This window comes from Mustela putorius, unplaced genomic scaffold, assembly GCF_011764305.1.
Source record: "Mustela putorius furo isolate JIRA1106 unplaced genomic scaffold, ASM1176430v1.1 tig00000139_pilon_pilon_pilon, whole genome shotgun sequence".
Taxonomy (NCBI): domain Eukaryota; kingdom Metazoa; phylum Chordata; class Mammalia; order Carnivora; family Mustelidae; genus Mustela; species Mustela putorius.
Genome location: NW_025421293.1, coordinates 14,505,748 through 14,522,794, shown reverse-complemented (window position 1 = coordinate 14,522,794; position 17,047 = coordinate 14,505,748). Strand labels below are relative to the sequence as shown.

The 17,047-nt window shown below is 62.2% G+C and overlaps 1 protein-coding gene across 3 annotated transcripts in view; it reads right to left on the bottom strand.

Annotated features, from left to right (window-relative positions):
• INTS1 (integrator complex subunit 1) overlaps positions 1-15,698 on the bottom strand; it is a 28,677-nt gene extending 12,979 nt beyond the window's left edge. For 2 of the 3 annotated variants that reach the window (XM_013047771.2, XM_045075183.1), the window contains exons 1-23: positions 15,349-15,698; positions 14,649-14,939; positions 12,231-12,427; positions 11,950-12,087; positions 11,486-11,645; positions 11,241-11,346; positions 10,935-11,127; positions 10,699-10,844; positions 10,401-10,542; positions 9,407-9,583; positions 8,774-8,882; positions 8,089-8,209; positions 7,733-7,810; positions 6,975-7,132; positions 6,287-6,383; positions 3,496-3,587; positions 3,240-3,300; positions 2,454-2,651; positions 2,106-2,235; positions 1,655-1,834; positions 1,412-1,561; positions 866-1,045; positions 681-785 (exon numbers count right to left, since the gene is read on the bottom strand). In XM_013047771.2, the coding sequence (XP_012903225.1) occupies positions 681-785; positions 866-1,045; positions 1,412-1,561; positions 1,655-1,834; positions 2,106-2,235; positions 2,454-2,651; positions 3,240-3,300; positions 3,496-3,587; positions 6,287-6,383; positions 6,975-7,132; positions 7,733-7,810; positions 8,089-8,209; positions 8,774-8,882; positions 9,407-9,583; positions 10,401-10,542; positions 10,699-10,844; positions 10,935-11,127; positions 11,241-11,346; positions 11,486-11,645; positions 11,950-12,087; positions 12,231-12,427; positions 14,649-14,939; positions 15,349-15,406 (3,267 nt within the window). In that variant the 5' untranslated portion in view covers positions 15,407-15,698. The remainder of the gene's footprint in view (positions 1-680; positions 786-865; positions 1,046-1,411; positions 1,562-1,654; positions 1,835-2,105; positions 2,236-2,453; positions 2,652-3,239; positions 3,301-3,495; positions 3,588-6,286; positions 6,384-6,974; positions 7,133-7,732; positions 7,811-8,088; positions 8,210-8,773; positions 8,883-9,406; positions 9,584-10,400; positions 10,543-10,698; positions 10,845-10,934; positions 11,128-11,240; positions 11,347-11,485; positions 11,646-11,949; positions 12,088-12,230; positions 12,428-14,648; positions 14,940-15,348) is intronic. The other variant, XM_004776327.3, reaches the window with a different exon arrangement.
• Between the last annotated feature and the right edge of the window lie 1,349 nt (positions 15,699-17,047).

The window sequence follows — 17,047 nt, the reverse complement described above, 5'->3', positions numbered from 1 at the left end:
CACACCAAGCCCACAGGCAGTGGCGGCCTGCCATGGCCAGGGTCACCAAGACCCAGCTGCATGCAGTGGGCGGGCACACGGGCCACCAGAGAAGACTCCGGGCGAGGTGTCAGGGCCTGGGCTGCTGTTCCCACCCAGCCCTCAGCAAGGAACCCAGACTTGGAAAGAAGCCCCCCTCCAAGGACCTCTAGCTGACTGCATGTCTTCATCCCACAAAGCCTGGGGTCCTCAGGAGCCGTGTGAGGGCCAGAGCAGGCGGATGCGACAGTAAGGTCCCAAGAAAGCTGACCAGGGCAGCAGGCGAAGAGGAAACGGCCAAGCCCTGGGCCCCACTGCCCACCCTGGAGGGAACTGCCCCACGGAGAGGGGCGAGAACACCCCGGTTTGGCCTGGCTCCCTGTCCTGCCCACCCCAAGCCAGTGTGCCTGGGTGGGGGGTGCACAACCCACCTCAGAGCCCAGGCACCATCGCCCTGGGGGGCAAAGATAGTCTCGGAGCCAGCCGGTGACCCCCACGGCTATGCTGGCCCAAGCGTGCCAGGACCCTCACACCCCTGATGCTGAGTATGGGCAGAAAGTCAAGGGGAAGTGAGTGGGGCACATGCAGGCCCGGCCCCCCACCCCGGGGGCTGCCCTACCACTCTCCTGCACAAGGGCCCGGGGCTGCCCCTACCCCCTCACCAGCGCCAGGTCACTGTGCTGGCCCTGCTCCTCCACAGGTGTGTGCTGGGACAGGTAGACCAGGTAGGCGCTGATAGTCTGCGGGTCGGTCTCCATGTGGATGGCCTGGGGACGGAGGGCCACATGAGCTCCGGCTGCAGGCTGTGCCCCCCCCACCCCCACCCCCATCCTGGCACCTCCCCCACCTGCTGCAGCGCCAGGGCAGTGGTAGGCCTGACACTGTCGAACAGAGGCAGCCGGGGCAGGTCCCGCAGAAGCCACTGGTAGCCGCGCAGTGCCTCCGGATCCCCAGGGTCATCCTCCATTGGGGGCTCTTTCTCCTCGCCGTCCCGCACACTGCCCTCCGACAACACCAGGGACAGGCCCTGCAGGCAGACATTCTCATGCCACGTCTCGGCCCCAACCCGCATGTGGGCCTTGGGGGACGGACACGTTCTCTCAAAGCCCCAGGAAGACGGGGGCCACCCGACTAACGAGGACACCGTGTCCGGTCACAAATATTTGAGCCGACGTGACAAGAGCAGCGAGAGCCAGGTCCCTTGGACAGTCGCCCAGCCCCTCAGAAGACAGGGCAAGGATGGTTATGAGGTTGCCCAGTCCCTCTTGGGGTCCAGCTCCCCACAGATGGCACCGTATCCCCCCTCCAGTGTGCGGAACCCGCTGGACAGAGCCCAGGGGCATACAGGCTTGCCCACGCCGTGGAGCGAGGGTGCGGGGGGGCCAAACCTCACCTTCATGGCCAGCACCCTAGAGGCCACCTGGGAGGAGCCGAGGCGCCGCAGGAAATAGTCCAGCACCTCACACGTGGTCTGCTCATCGGCCTTGGGGCCCAGCAGCAGGTCCTGCAGGCGCCCCAGCAGCTGCCGCTGCTTCTGCTGCCTCTGCAGGGGCGAAGGAGACCGCTGGTGGGCCTGCGGGGCCACAGACAAGAGCTGGCACCCTGGGGGGCCTGGAGGCAGGGGGAGGGCACCAACCTGCCGCTTCTTGGCCTTTTGCTCTCTGCTCTCACCCTCTTCCTCCTCCTCCCCAGAGGTGGCGTCATCAGCAGCGTCGTGCAGCAGGAACTCACACAGGCACTGCACGGGCAGTACGTCCAGGGAGCCCTCGCTCGACTGCACCAGATCGGCCAGCCATGGCATGGACTGCGAGGAGGCCTGGGCGGGCGACACACACATTCAGCCTGCCCAGCATGAACGATCCTGATGCTTCCCCCACTGTGGCCCATCTGCCTGCCTCCCCACGTGCCCACAGCCACAGGGCATGGGCTCCGCTCGTATGCGGGCAGCTGCCTGCAGCCACGGAGCCCGTCCTCTGCGGTCCGGAGTCCGAGGGTACCCTCTTCTGGCTATAGTCTCACTTAATGCCAGAGCCTGGGACACCTCTGCCAGGCCCCTGCCGCACACCCCAGAGCTGCCAGGAACTTGCCTGCCTCTGGATGATGTTGAGGAGGAAATCTGGGCTTCGGCTCCGACACAGCAGGTGCCCAAGACGCAGGGACTGGTTGAGGCCTTTCACTTGGTCCAGGATGTGGGGCGGAGGCCTCCGAGGGGGTCCTCTGAAGGTCCCAGAAGACACGAGTGTTAGGAAGCCACGTGTGCACAGAGTCCCCAGAGCAACGGCCACATGCAAGGGCAGGGGGATGGCTTGTGTCCCACCTGAGGCCACCACCCACAGAGGCCCAGCAGTCCCTCCATCCACTCCTCCAGCTGTGCCCCCACCACAGCCCCGCCACTGCCCAATCCAGCCTGGCCCCAGGGCGTGGGCTCCACGTACTGAGGGTCCAGGCTAGTGAGCTGCGATAGCAGAAGGCTGCTGCTCTCAGTGATGGTCTGCTTGGTGGAAGCCGCCGCCAGATGGCCCTCAAAGGCCAGGATCTCCTGCTTTTCCCGCTGGGAGGTCTGCAGCTCCCGATTAATCATTTCCGTCCGGGTCTCCTCGTCCGTCAGGGTGCACGGGGGGTATGAGTAGTTGCTGGGGACCAAAGAGAAGGAAGGCGCTTCTGTGCCCGTCTGAGGCTTGTGGCCACCACACAGCAGTCCATGGGTCAAGAATGGTCACAACCGATGCCCTGCAGATAGCCTCGGCTGCCAAGTGCTCCAGAGAGGCTAGCTGGGCCGTCAGTAGTGCTGTTGGGTCAGGGCCCTGGGAGGGAGCCCCGTACCAGGCAAGCTGCTCTTCCTCCGCAAGGCAGCACATGAGCCACCCCCAGAATCAAGCCCGGTAGGCGTCAGAATCCTGGACACCCGCTCAGTCCTCCCCACGCCAGAACTGCTTTCCTCACGGCATCTGCAGGCCAACCAGCTGCTCCCAGAGGCACACACAGCTCCACCGAGCAACCCAGCTGTCACGGGTTCTGAGATGGAACCCACCGCCTGTGACAGCCACTCAGGACCATATCACATGCACCCGGCCACCGGCTCAGCTCGGCAGGAACACAGCGAACAGCAGGGCGCAGTCACCCAGCCCAGGCGTCGAGCACCCATGCCCACTGTGTTGCTTGGCAGCTGTGGACCCCAGGTAGCCTTTACATGTGCACCCAGTCCTCCCAGGCGGACTCACTTGGTCATCACCATCTCCATGAGCATCTTGAGCGTGGGGTACTCCTCCCAGGCAGCCAGGCCTAGGGAGCAACGAAACTGCGGGTGGCGGCCAGCACACAGCACTCCTGCCCATCTGGGGTCCCAGCCCACCGCCCAGTCCCCGGGCAGGCTCCACCCCAGATTCCAATAAGCAGGAAGTCCTGACAGGACGTTAAGAGCAGCACCCAGGGTGGGGGGCAGGGGAGTGACCGCGAGCTGGCCAGAGGGAGGCTCACCGATGTTCTCAGGGTTGAATGCCGCGACCACCAGCAGGAGGGGCCACGCCTTCCAGTAAAGGGTGGAGATGGCCAGGTTCGGAGGCTGGTACCTGAAACGCAAGGACACCCTGGCATGGCTTGGCCTCGGCAGTGACAGGACTCGGTCCCGACCAGCGTGGAACGGACCAGTGAGGAGACTACTTAAGAGATCAAAATGTCAACACCTGTGACTCCACAACCCCCAGACCTGGTCGTTCAGGAACAACAGCGCCCCAGGAAGGGCACAGCGGCCACCATGACGCTGCCCAGAGCCCAGCCCCAGGACTCACCGCCCAGGTCCCCACGCCGGCTGAGCCCCGGCACACTGGCTGCGAAGTGCGAGCAAGGGCGGTCACGACGCGACATCTTAGTGTTCCCTATGGGTCTTATTCTCTCCGTTGGAGAGCCAGAAGCAGCCCTCTATCCACCCACACAAACTTTAACACCGCCTCCGTGACTTAAAAATCACGTTTACAGCACACTTCTGATTAAAGTACAGCTCTTTCATGTGACAGAACATTCTAGAAAGTGAAGCAGAATGCCACTGCTGCTGAGTACAGAGGAGATCCAAAAAGCCAACGTGGAGAGATAAGTGAATGGGCTGCCATGTGAGAGCGAGCAGGTCGGGAAGCAGAGCACGCACCAGCAGCCCGAAAAGGCAACAAAGAAATGAATGCCGGGCGCGACAAACAGCATTGGGAAGAAAAAAAAGGTACAAACAAAGGAAGATGCACGAGACTAACCCATTAGAAGCGGCAGGCCGATGCTGACAGGAGGAAGAGATCTAAACAAACGGAGACCAGAGCTTCAACACCGTGAACCTGGCCACACCCCCCAAACCCAGCTGTACCCACAGTGATACCGTCAAAACCCTGCTACGCTTTTTTCTAGAAATTAGCAAGCTGACCCGAAAATTCACGGGGAAACACAAGGACCCAAAGAGCCAAAACAGCCTTGCAAAACAAAATTAGAGGACTCCCACCTCCCAGTTTCGGAACTCAGCCTGGCCAAAGGTGTGAAGAGAGTGGCGTGGACGCGGCACAGACACACGCACCAACAGAACAGAACCAAGAGCCCAGAAGAAAACACATGTCATTGTCACCTGATCGCCGACCAGGGTGACAAAACCTTCAGTGGGATGGGGTGAGGGGAACAGCCTTCAGCGCACGGTGCCGGCTCCACAGGCCAGAAGGGAGGGAGAATGAAGTTGGACCTGATGAGCTAAAACTCTTGAGTTCTTGGGAGGACACCCAAGAGAGCTCCGTGAGCCTGGGTAGGCCACGACAGCCACGCAGCAGTACAGCAGCACCCGGGGCCATGTCGTCAGTGGGTTCCTGCACGGAGCAGAGTGGGGGCGCCTGGACAAGCCACGTGAGCGCGGCCAGCAAACAGTGCTCGGCAATGCCTCGTCCGCCGTGGCAGAGCGAACCTGGACCTGGCCTTTTGGTCCACACAACTAACTCGGGGGATCAGAGGCCTAAATTCCAGAGCTGAAGCCATAAAACACAGATGCAAATTTTCATGATCCCAGACAAGGCAACAGTTCCTTAGAAATGACACAAGAGGACAAGAAATGAGAGACAACCAGCAGAATGGGACTTTCCCACAACTAAAGCATTTGTCTCTCAGAGGCTCAAAGGGCACGATCAGGAGCTCAGAAGACAACCCACAGGACGGGAAGATGCGTGCAGATTACAGACCTGTTTGTGGTCTACACGCAAAACAGAGAGCTCCCAGCAACAAAAATCCAAACTCCTCAACTTAAAAATGGACAAAAGACCCAGACAGACATCTCTCCAGACAAAATGGACACATGGCCAAACAGCACACGAAGGGAAGTTCAGCGCCGTCCGTGCTCGGAGACGTGCCCGTGGGAACCACAGCAGGACACCTCCGCACACCCGCTGGGACGGTGAGCACAGGAGACACAGGCGCTGGTGGGGTGAGGACACAGCGGGACTGGAGCCCCCGGCGCTGCTGCGGAGAAGTCGGCAGCACTCAGTTAACCATGTACCCCCTACTAGGAGCCCTGGAAACACAGGTCTGCATGGCATGTCAGAACGTCCTCGGCAGTGTTCTCAGGGCACCGGAAGCTTAAACAGAGCATGCTATCCGCACGGAGCAATGCTACGCGGCCAGGAGAAGAAAGGAAGTGTGGCTGTCTTACACCCCGGCTGAACCCTGGCTGAACCCCAGCGATGTGCAGCCCAGCGAGGGGGGCCAGACGCAGGCCATGGGTCGCCAGCTTCTGTCACTGTGAGGTGTCCAACAATGTCCCAGCCACAGGGACAGAGTGCAGGTCAGAGGCTGCTGAGGGCTGTGTGGGGCGGGGCAGGGATAGCTCCCGGTACAGGCTTCCTGAGGGGGACAGACACACTCTGAACTAGGACTGTGGCAGCGGCGGCACAGCCCCGTGCATTTGCTGGAACCAGCGCACCAGCGACTCTGAGTGGGTGAGGCCTATGCGGACCCCAGCTCGATAAAGTGGATGGGGGACTCCACACGAACCCCTGCTGTGCGCCTGGGAGTGTGTGTGTGCGTGTGTGTATATATATATATATATATATATATATATCCGTAAACAGGAGAGAGAGACAGCTGGGCTGTGAGTCCCTGAGATGTGGGTGCAGGCAGGACAGCAGGCCTGGGGACCCCGCAAGCTGTACGGCCCCATGTCCAGCCTTGCAGGCCTTGCAAGGCATCTGCGCCCAGCATGCCCAACATGGGATGGGTGGGGAGGGAGGAGGTAGGAAGGGAAGGAGCGCCTTACCCGGGGGGAAGCTGGATGTTCTCGGGGTGGTGGTAAGTGCACAGGTTCAGGACCGCATCGATCAGCTGGATCCTCTCCACCTTCAGCACTTCCACGTCTGAAACCGAGAGCCACGTGCAGCTGCCAGAAGCCTGCTCACACGCACCAGGGAGACCCCGGGGCACAGGGCTTGGGCCGCGCGAGGACAGCGGGCAGACGGGGCCTCGCTCTCCAGCAGCCGAGGCATGGGCAGGGACAGGGATGGACACGGGTGGCCCAAGCAGGTGGGCCAAGGGCGCAGACGCGGGCCCCGCAGCAGCCAGAGGAGGCAAGTAGCTCTTGAGGCACAGGCGCCGTCCTCAGGACTGCTGGTGTGGCCCTTTCCGGGGGCAGATGCAGCACCTGCCACCGTGCATCCCACAGACAGCAAGCGCAGACCCCAGGGCTAGCCCCAGACACAGCACCCTGAGGCACTGCCAGATGAATGCCCACTGCCCCATCCCCAATTCCAGGGACCAGTTGGGTCCAGCGGGCACAGGGCTGTGGGATGGAGCAGACACCCAGCTAGACGCCAGGACGCAGGCCCACCGCAGCAGCCTGGAGATGCACATAGGTGCCCAAGGGGCATCTGCAGGGATGCGAGCAACGGAGGCCCACTGGGGGAGGCCGTCACTGAGGGCATGCCCGAACCATCAGAAGGGACCCTCACCGTCTGCCTGCACGGCCGCGGCTCGCTTCACCAGGTGGTCCGCAAGCTCCATGGCGTCTGCGGGGCCCAGTGGGAGCTCCCGGGACAGCCCGATGACCAGGATGCGCATCAGCGTGTCCTCCAGGATGGGCACCTCTGAGCAGAGGCGGAGGAAAAAGCTGTGGGCAAAGCAGGTGGGGCTGGCTTGGGAGGGGGCTGCAAATGCCCCCCTACCCCATGCAGGAGAGGCCCCGGCTCCGAGTCTCGACGGGGCAGGGAGGGGGCACCATCCCGCTCCTGAGGCCTCCATGGACAAGGCCTGGCCACGCCAGGGAAGAAGGCAAGAAGGTGCCCAACCCCCAGGGGCACAGATGAACCAGCCACCAGCCACAGCCACTCACAGCACAGCACAAGGAGGGGCAGGGAGTCTCACAAGCTGGACTAGGCAGCAGAGACCCAAAGGTAAGGATGGCCGGGAACCACTCAAGAACACTTGGGAGATGGGGCCACGACACCAACCCAGGGAGGAAGGGCGTGTGCACATGGCTGCTTGGAGGCCCAGAGGGAACAGTGAGTTTGAGGGTCCTGTGGACATGGGCCAGCTGAAGCCCTGGGAGTGGACGGCACTGCGGAGGCACGGCAGGTGCAGCACAGGGGGATGGGGGAGGGGACAGGGATGGCGATCCGGGAAAACAGACAGAGGGAGCCCTGGCGTCCACAGTGCTCACGGGAGCAGAGCCCCTCCCCACCACCCCTGCACACATGGGGGGTACGCTCACTTGCGGTCGCTCTCGGGGGGCCAGTTGTCCCACTTGTAGTAGGTCTCCGGCTGCTCCGTGAAGAGCACCTTGTGCAGGCTGGTGGGGACAGAGGGGCTGTCGGTGCGGGTGCCCGGGGCTCTCCCCAGCCCACTGGGCTCCGCGGGCTAGAAACTACATGCTCTAGGCAAGGACTCCAGAGCATCTGTCAGAGCCTAGGCAGACCAGACCCTACAGCTGAGCCCGTGTCCCCTGCTCAGGGCACATCTCTGGCTGAGAGTCCGGCGCCAGTGCATGGCCACATCCAGGGTGGCAGGCTCCCGTGGGCTGGACCCAGGGAAGGGGCTGCTGTGGAAGCAGAGCGAGCCGGCCCGTACCAGTGCACGTAGTCCTTGGGGGCGAGCTTGCTGATGGAGGGGACAACGGTGTGCAGCCACCATACGGCATCCCGCTGGATTGCAGCGATCTGGTTCTGGAAGGAGCGCAGTACCTCGAGGTCTGAAAAGGACATGCAGAGTCACGGTGTGCCTGCACTGCAGCCTCCCAGGGTCGGGGGTGAGAAGGGATGGGGGTCTCCGAGCATCCATCCTCGTGCCTCCTACGGGCTACAGGAGGGACACACTGACGGACAACGCAGCTGGAGGAACACTCAGGGAGCACCGCATAAGCCTCCTGTGGGCCGGGGAAATTCCAGACAAAGGAAATCCCCAAATTCCCAACGGTTTCATTCCTCACATTTTTCATGATTTCGTTAAGACACTTGGGCAGCCTCTGCCACCAGACTCCCAGCAGGCTTCGTGATGAGAGCAAGCAGCAGGACCACCCACCCCAGCCTCCTGCTCTCGGAAGCAGGACTGCAAGCCCAAAATGGCCTCCAATGAGCAGATGACCCGAGCAGACAGCAGGCCCTGGGCCCAGAGAACAGGCAATGGCAACTTCCAGAAGCTCCCTGCATGTCCGGGATGGTGGGCAGGTCCCCCAAGGGAACAGCCTGCAGTCTTGGGAATGGCCCCCGGCCCTGCTCTCAAGCTGGGTGGCGTCCAGTCTGTCCTGGGTCCTTACTTTTCTTCTCTCCTTTGTCCCAGGCGGTGCCAGCCTCCTTCACCTGCGCTGTGATGCCCAGCATCATGGCCACAGCCAAGACGTCTGTGACGTGTACCACAAATCGCTCCTGTAAACACAGCCCCGCACAGCCAAGTTCACGTGGGGCAGGGGCCCGCAGCCCAGAGGCCCTGCTCAGGCCCCCAGCCCACAGGCAGCCAGCGCAGAAGGATGCCCAGGGAGCACTGTGCCTGGAGACAACGTGCACGAGGAGGTACGGGGACCAGGAACAGGTCAGCAAAAGGCTCAGCCGACAAAGCTGGGCAAGGCCCACCATCTGGAGCATGGGGCCATCTGCCAACTTGCCCCTGTGGCTTTCAAGATCCTCCACAACCTGCTCCTGTCCTCCTCTCCCTCCATACCTCAAAGTCCAACACCTCCCTAGGGCACACCTGCGGCTCCAGGAGCTCCAACTCTGTCCCCAAGTCTGTCCCCACCTCCATGCCTCGCCAGGTCACCCATTTGCACCCAGTCCCTTCTCAGACCCCACATAGAATAGAACCCAGGCCACCCTCTGAGACCAGTTGCTGGCCACAAGGGGCGCCACCCACGGATGGCAGACGAGGCCGCAGAGCACGGGGTGGGAAGGGGCACCTTGAACTCCATGTCCAGGTACTGGGGCTCCTTGCGCTCCTGCATGAGCCCAAGGCAGAAGGCCTGGAAGTTGACCTCGTGCTTGGTTTGCTTGATGATCTCCCGCAGCAGCGCCCGCGAGGCCCGCAGGTAGTCGTCCTTGTTGGTCAGCAGGTCCTGGAACACCATGGCCAGGAACTGGGAGGAGAGAGGACACCCAGGCAGGTCACTCCCCACCGCCACCAGCTCCCCTACTGTCGCAGGCCTGCCGTCGGGGCCTCCCTTGGCCCTGCATGAGGCTTCCCACAGCCCTGTCTCCCTGGAGCAAGGGCCTGAGCAAGCAGGAACGCTTCCACACTGGCCGCTCCCAGACAGCATGGCACAGTGGAGGACACGGCTTTCACTCTCAGGGCAGCTGGTTCGTGGGGGACCAGGCCTTGTTAAACCACTGCCTGGGGGTGAGGCGTGCCAGGCTCCCGGGCTGCGGGGACGAGTTTAGAGGGGATGGTAGAGTGGCGGTGAGAAGTGGCTCCCTGCGCAGACGCTGTTTAAAGCCCTAGCTCGCTCCAGCAATGACTAGGGCTGCTCTCAGCTCTCCCTTCACAAACACCTGGAATGCAGGGGACTCTCATACTGGGGACCCGAAGGCCAATGCCAGAGACGCCGGTCCTGTTTGGGAAAGACCAGCCCTCAGAAGGGTGTTAAACAGGGGCTTTTTTTGGTGGGCTCAGTGCTGCCTCTTCCTGAACAAGCTGAGCCCGGGCTTCTAAGGAAAATGCCCCATGGCGAGGCTGTACCCGCTCCGGACCTGACCTGAAGTCAGGCCACCGGGTGCTGCTACCTGGGCCCTCTATGCCCTCCCGGGCTTTCTTCCACGCAGCTCGGCCCACACCACCCACTGCATCCCAGTGCCCGGGGCTGCAGCTGCCGCCGAGTGCTCCTCTCCTCTCCTCTCCCCACGTCCACAGGGGCTCCCGGGCTTGTGGCTGGCCCCCCGCGCTGTGGAGCACCCCACCTTGGGCGCCAGCTCCGAGCTGTGCTGCAGCACGGTGTACAAGATCTGCATGTTGTTGGGGTTCCGGGCGTTGGAGAGCTCGTTGAAGACCACAAACTTGATGGTGGTGCCCAGGTTGTCCTTGTGCGCGCTCAGCAGCTCCCTGGACACAGGGCGAATCAAGGGGTGCTGGTGTGGACTGCGGCCACCCACCCTGCCACCCTCCCGCCTGCTGGCTCCCCTCCCACTCCCCTGCCCGCCCTCCAGCTCCCCACCTCTGGCCCTGCCACCCTCCCACCGGCTCCCGTCCGGGCCGCACCTGACACACAGCATGTAATGGTTCAGGAGGACTTTGGGCTTGAGGCGGATCTTGATCAGGTGTGAGATGACGTCCATGTCCTCCACGCCGTGCGTGTTGCAGTTCATGCACACGGACATCAGTAGGTCCTGGGCAGGTCTGGTCAGCTACAGGGGGAGGGGCAGTGCCCCATCAGCCTCGCGCAAAGCCCAGCCCCCACAGCGCCCCGAGGAGGAGGCCCCGCCCCCTGCCCTCACCTTGGGGTTCTGCAGCCACATCTCCAGCCTCTGCACAGCCATCAGCCGCACCTCCTTGTAGCCGCAGGTGGAGGTGAGCAGCCGCAAGAGGTTCCGCGACACGTTGTCAATGGGCTGCCGCCGGTTCAGCTGGTCACGGAGCATGTCCAGGACGTACTCCTCCACGCTCTCTGCGAGGTCGTCGTACCTAGGCCAGAGGGGCGGGGGACGAAGGAAGGAGAGCTGGCTCCCCCCACGGGCCCACCCCACCAGCCTCCCAGCCACAGGCAGGGCCCCACGGGCGGGGGTGCCGCACAGCACGCCTACCTGGGCATGAGCTGGCCCTCCTGCTCGGGGCTGAGCTTCTCCTCAGCGATCAGGAGCTCCGTCTGGCTGTCCTCCTCCTCCGTGAGGGAAGGGTGAGGGCTGCTCCCTGCAGACCCAGCCACTTGTGGACACATCCCCCGGCCACCCTGCGAGCACCCATCCCTGCCACCAGCGGTCTCCGTGGAGGGCGGCGACCTAGCCCCCACCCCGGATGCTCCCTAGCCCGGACACCCAGTGTGTCTTACCAGCACTGAGATCCCCACCACTGCGCGCCACCTCCCCCTGCAGAAGCATGCTCTTGGGGGGCATCTTGGTGTTAAACGCTGTCTGGATGTTGTCCACAAAGGTCTTGCAGTGCGGGCTGTCCACCCAGATCCGCTCACCCAAGGAGTCTTCGATGTACACCTGCATGGGACAGACATCCACACTTCTGGCCCCAGCTGGGCAGTTCTCTTCTGCCCGCACTCTGTGGCTCCCAAGACAGGTGCTTCCCCAAGCACCTCCAGTTGCCTGGGCTGGGAGGGGGCTCCCAGAACGACCTCCCCAGCGACCAGCACAGGAGACAGATGCCCCAAGCTGCCAGATACGCAGCCTCCCAAGAGGACACACTCAGGTTGGCCTCTTTTTCCTCCCGGGGTCCTGCGCTCTGCCCCCATCACCCCAAGTAGGGTAGAGGTCCCAGGGAGCCACCCAGGAGAGGTGAACCCACCTTAACAAAGATCTCAGGCCAGTTCTCATCCTCTTCGTATGCAGCCATGAGCAGGTTACAGGCCAACACGGACACTAGACTATTCCCCTTGGCCTTGAAGTTGATGGAGGCATCCCGCCGCAGCAGGCTGCACAGAGCCTACGAGAGACAGCATGTCATCAGGAAAGCAGTGCCCTGCACACAGGGCAGAGTTGGCAAGCTTCTGGAGAAGCGGACTGGGGTGGGAGGAGACGGGACACGAGGCCAGAGCGAGGGCTCGTCTCACTCAGCCTGGCCCTCACCTCAATGACCCCCTCTGTGGCGAAGATGTTGGGCTTGATCTTGGCCAGATACATGAGGCTGAGGTATAGTGCGCCATCGGGCTTGGCCCGCGTGGCCTTCAGCTGCTTCACGGCCCCACACAGCACGCCCTCGATCCGGCCGTCATTGCCCTCCAGCTCGGCGGCCTCGATCTCATCCAGCAGCACGGAGGGCGGCACTGGCAGGGACAGGAAGGGCATCATTAGAGCGGGCAGCCGGGGCAGAACCCACCTTCAGAGTCCCTCCCAAAGCCAGGGCACAACAGGGTAAACCTGCAGAAGCCCAGTGAGTGAGGGTCTCAGGGCTGTCCCACGGGTCCCCCACCTCCAAGGACAACAACAGCCAGGGAGGGAGCAGGGTGCATGCTAACCGTCTCATGGGGCCCAACCCAGCCAACAACAGGCCACCACAGGAAGAGCACCCTCCAGACTCCGAGCACCGGCCCAGCCACCTCCAGACCTTTCCCTACATCCCTCATGGCTACTCTGGGTTTAGCTGCTCCTGCGCTACATTTTTCTACAAATAGGTCAACTTTTTCTAAGTTTTCAAATTAACCAGCCCAATGCCATTCATTGCCTTTCCTCTCAACAACGGCCGCTTCTCTGCTGGTCTCCCCGCCTGGCACTGCTGGCCCTTTCGACTCAGATCCGTCCCGCAGGGTTTTGCTTCAGTGGTCTCTGCTCCTTAGGTTTTGACCTTCTCTCTCGTGTTCATTTCCACCATTTCTTCATGCTTCCTTTCCCCCTCACTCGCTGTTGTGTGTCCGTGGCACACGGAGCTCACCAACCTCCCTGCGCGGTCAGCCCCCGGAGCACGTCGCAGGTCCACCGCGCCCCTTCCTGGGGCGACAGTCCGTATCGCTCTGACACAGAGGCTACAATCCCCACCGTAGCATCTTTTCTGACCTGAGAGTGTGTTCTGATGGTTTTTAAAGATGCAAACACGCAGAGGGAGGTGCTGCCGTTGGTGTGAGTTAACCGTTCGAGGACAGAGGACTCAGTGATACCCACTGGACGCTTTCCAGGTGCCTGGGACACGAGGCAAGCAGGCCGCGCAGACGCACTGGATGCCGTGAAGACCTCGACCTTCCACATGCCCGGGGCTATGCACAGCTGTGCTGTGTTCCGCCTTCTGTTTGCTTAACACTTTTGTAAAGTGCTTCATCAGCTCTGCGCATATTTTCCGTAACTGCGTTTCATCTCATCGCCAGAAGCACCTCGTCCAGAAGATGCCAGCCGGGGCCTCAGCCCTTGTTGCCGGGAGCAGGTGCCATGGGGCTGGCAGGGCGGTGGCCCGGGGAGGGTTGGGCCTGGATGAGAGGTCTGATTCACCCCTGAAGCCCAGCAAGCCCCAGCCGTGTCTTCTGCTCCTCCTGCCCAGGGTTCCCGGGCACGGTTCCATTCTCCAGGACACATGCCTCGCTCAACGGCTTATTCTCTAACGTCCTCAACCACCTGTCAAAACCCTGTCCAGACTTCAAGGCTCAATGTCACAGATCCCTCATAAGTCTTCCCTGTGCCAAAGCCGTCGTGTGAATTCCTCTGTGCTCAAAACCTGGGGCTGGCTTGATATTTCACAGGTCTGATCTATAGGGTATCGTGGAGGAGCCAAAAGTAATCCATAGGAAGATAACACAGAAAAGCAGGCCCAACCTGATGTGCACATAAATTAAAAGCTCCTCTGTAAATAACAGAATTATAAGTGATTTTTTAAAAACTTTCCCTGGACGTCACTGATGTTGTAGCACCACCTCCTGAAGTGAAGAAATGGAGACAGACGAGCCCTTCACTGTCTGTGGAGATCACTGAAGTCCAAACGCCCACACAGCAGGCAGAGAGGGGAATGCATGAGAACACAGAGCCCACAAAACAAGGCTCTGGTCTCCGTGTCTGCTGATGTCCAATGCACAGACCAGACACAGAGGATGCGCGCAGCAAGCACATCAGAGAAATTGCCAGGCAAAGGATGCCGCTCCCCAAAGAACAGCCGCTGTCAGCGCAGCAGAGGCACCCCCCCCCCATGACATGGGGACAGCTGAAGAGTCACCATCCATCCGTCTCCCAGCTGACAGAACACTGGCACAGGCCGCTGAGCTCACTCGCCAGCACGTGCTCCCGCAGCACGTTGAGGCCTGAGACCCGCCTGTGCCATGCTGCCCTGGGTCCCATTAACACCTCCCATCTCCATCCCAGGTTGGAAGCAGATGGCGGGGCGGTAAAGGGATCTGCTTGAGGAGTGCTTTGCAGAACAGACTCCCTGATGACTCCTCTCCCCCTTCTCCAGAGAACCTGTGCTCCACTCTGGTGCTAAGCCGGGAAGCTGCCTTCAGTGAATCCCCGGGAGGCAGCCGCAGGGTGGGATGTGCTTTCTGGGAAAGGAAGCCCAGAAACCAACTTTACCTTCAATTGGGACCACAGATGGCTCTTTAATGGATGGAGAGATGGCGCGCTTTTCCGCCACTGCAGCCTCAGCCAGGCGTCCCAGGGCACTCAGCGGGGGTGTGGACGAGAGTTTGGGGCGCTTGGTGAGGCCGGTCAGGGCTGAGGCGCCCGCCAAAGCAACTGCAGCATCCCGCTTGCGCTCAGAAGGCAGGCCAGAAGGGGCAGGCTTCAGCAGGGTGGACGCTGTTTTGGATTCATTGGCCTGACCCTTTGAGCCCAGAGCAATGAAGTCTCCCGGTGGAGGGTGTCCTGCAGAGAAGTGGGGGGTGAGCAAACACACAGTTTACCGGGTGGCGGTGGAAAGGGTACTGGAGATGGACCGAAACCTCCCACGGTCTCCAAGGGGATTAAACAAGGGTCAGGGCAGGCAAGGGACAAGTGGCCAGCAAGCCCAGGACGCAGCCCTGTCTGGAGCACTCAGGGACAACAGGGGCTGACAGTCACGCCGTGCTCACCACAGAACAGGCCTGGGCAGGACCGTCAGCCAGGCCGCGACGTCCGCGTTGCAGAGGGAAACAAGGGACAGACCGAGCTCGCGGTGGCAGAGCCCGATCTGACGCCAAGCAAGCCCCCGCCCTGGACTCCCCCGCCTGGGATGTGGTGCGCACAGGAAGCCCGCCACCCGGAGCCCCGCCGCGGCCGCAGCCCAAGCCCACACCTGACGGCTTGGCCGCCGCGCTGGGCCTGCGCACCGTCGCGGGTTTGGCGCGGTTCATCCCGTCCCCTGCTCCGCGCTGCCGCTGGCCGCCGAGGTGTCAGCCGCGGAGAAAGCCGGCGCCGGGTCCGCCGTCCCCGTTCATTCATTCATTCGCCCCGGGGCTGTCGGGCCTGCGGCCTGCGGGCGCACGGGCAGAAACCGCCGCGCGGGGCGACTCCGGGAGGCCGCGGATGCCCGCCTCCGATCGGCCGGACGGGGAGCTGCGTCGCCGGCAGCCGGGGCCCACCAACTACGGTCCGCCAGCACTAGCCCGAGGCAGCCTGCACGACCGCCCCGGAACCGGAAGTCGGCGCCACCGCCCTCAGCAGCCCACTTCCGGAGCTACCGGAAGCAAAACTGCGCCGCAAGGGCGCGAGGGCGGCGACGGGCCCGCGACCGCTGCGTGCTGCCTGCGGCGCCCTCTGGCGGCGGGAGGCCGGCCGGGCGCCGAGCCGTCTAGCACCTGCTAACGCAGGTGAGGGTGACGTCACTGAGCCATGCTCCCGAGGACGCGCAATGTGGGAGGGGGCACGGGATTCTGACCCCGACGCGCTGCACCTCCAGGGTCCTGCTGTCCTGTTTAGTTGTCCAAGGGCAGGGTCTGGGGTGCCCAGCGTGAAACGTGAGGAGGGGACTGGGTAGGGCTGGGAGTGGGCACGGCCCTCATTAAAACCGGGGTGTGGGTGGGACGCCTGGGTGATTCAGTGGGTTAAGCCTCTGCTTTCGGCTCAGGTCATGATCCCAGGGTGCTAGGATCGCGCCCCGAATTGGGCTCTCTGCTCAGCAGGGAGCCTGCTTCCCGTCTTTGTCTGCCTGCCTCTCTGCCTACTTGTGATCTCTCTCTGTCAAATAAATAAATAAAATCTTTTTTAAAAAATAAAAAAAAAAAAAAACCGGGGTGGGGGGGGAGGAGAGGCATCCGTCCCAGCCTCAGTTTCCCCCCCTGCACAGTGGGTCTCTGCAACCTCTCCCAGTCCCTTTGGTGGCTGAGGAGGACTCAGCCTCCTAGACTGAGGGCTCCATGGCAGCAGAGAACCCCTGGCCCTACTCCTCCCAGGGGTCTGGGTGTGTCCAGGGGGTGTCTGGCTGCAACCCCACCCGGCAGCAGGAACCAGGCCCAGAGCAACTACCAGGCCCACAGCTCTGCACTCACAAGCTAGTGCCTTTCTTTATGGAGCGGACGGCCTGGCCTGAAGGGACAAGCCATGTGCACAGACTGAGCTCCAGGCTCCTACCAGACCGCCTGCTTCAGCAAGGCAGAGGCTAAGAGACCTTAGTCCATCTTGGCTGCGGGCAGGAACGGCTGGCTTCACGGGGGAAGGAGGGTGTGGAGCTCAGGTGAAGGCAAAGAGCACGCACCGTGGAGGCACGGCCAACTGGGTCCAGGGTTGGGCGGTGGCCAGAGAGGGGAGATGGGGCCCAGCCTCCTGATGGTCCCATCCACAGAGGTGGCAGTGGGTCCCTGTGTGTATCCCAGAGGGATTCAGGAAAGCTCACCATTACAAGCCTGTGTTGGCCCTGCCTGGAGTCTCTCCGTCTGTGGGCACTGGTAGGACCGGTGGCCTCAGCAGGCAGAAGGAAGGCTCCTTTGTCCCAGGGAGAGGGTATCACTCAGAGCCCAATCGCACTCTGGTGTGGCCGCTGGGGCCCTTCTGCCCAC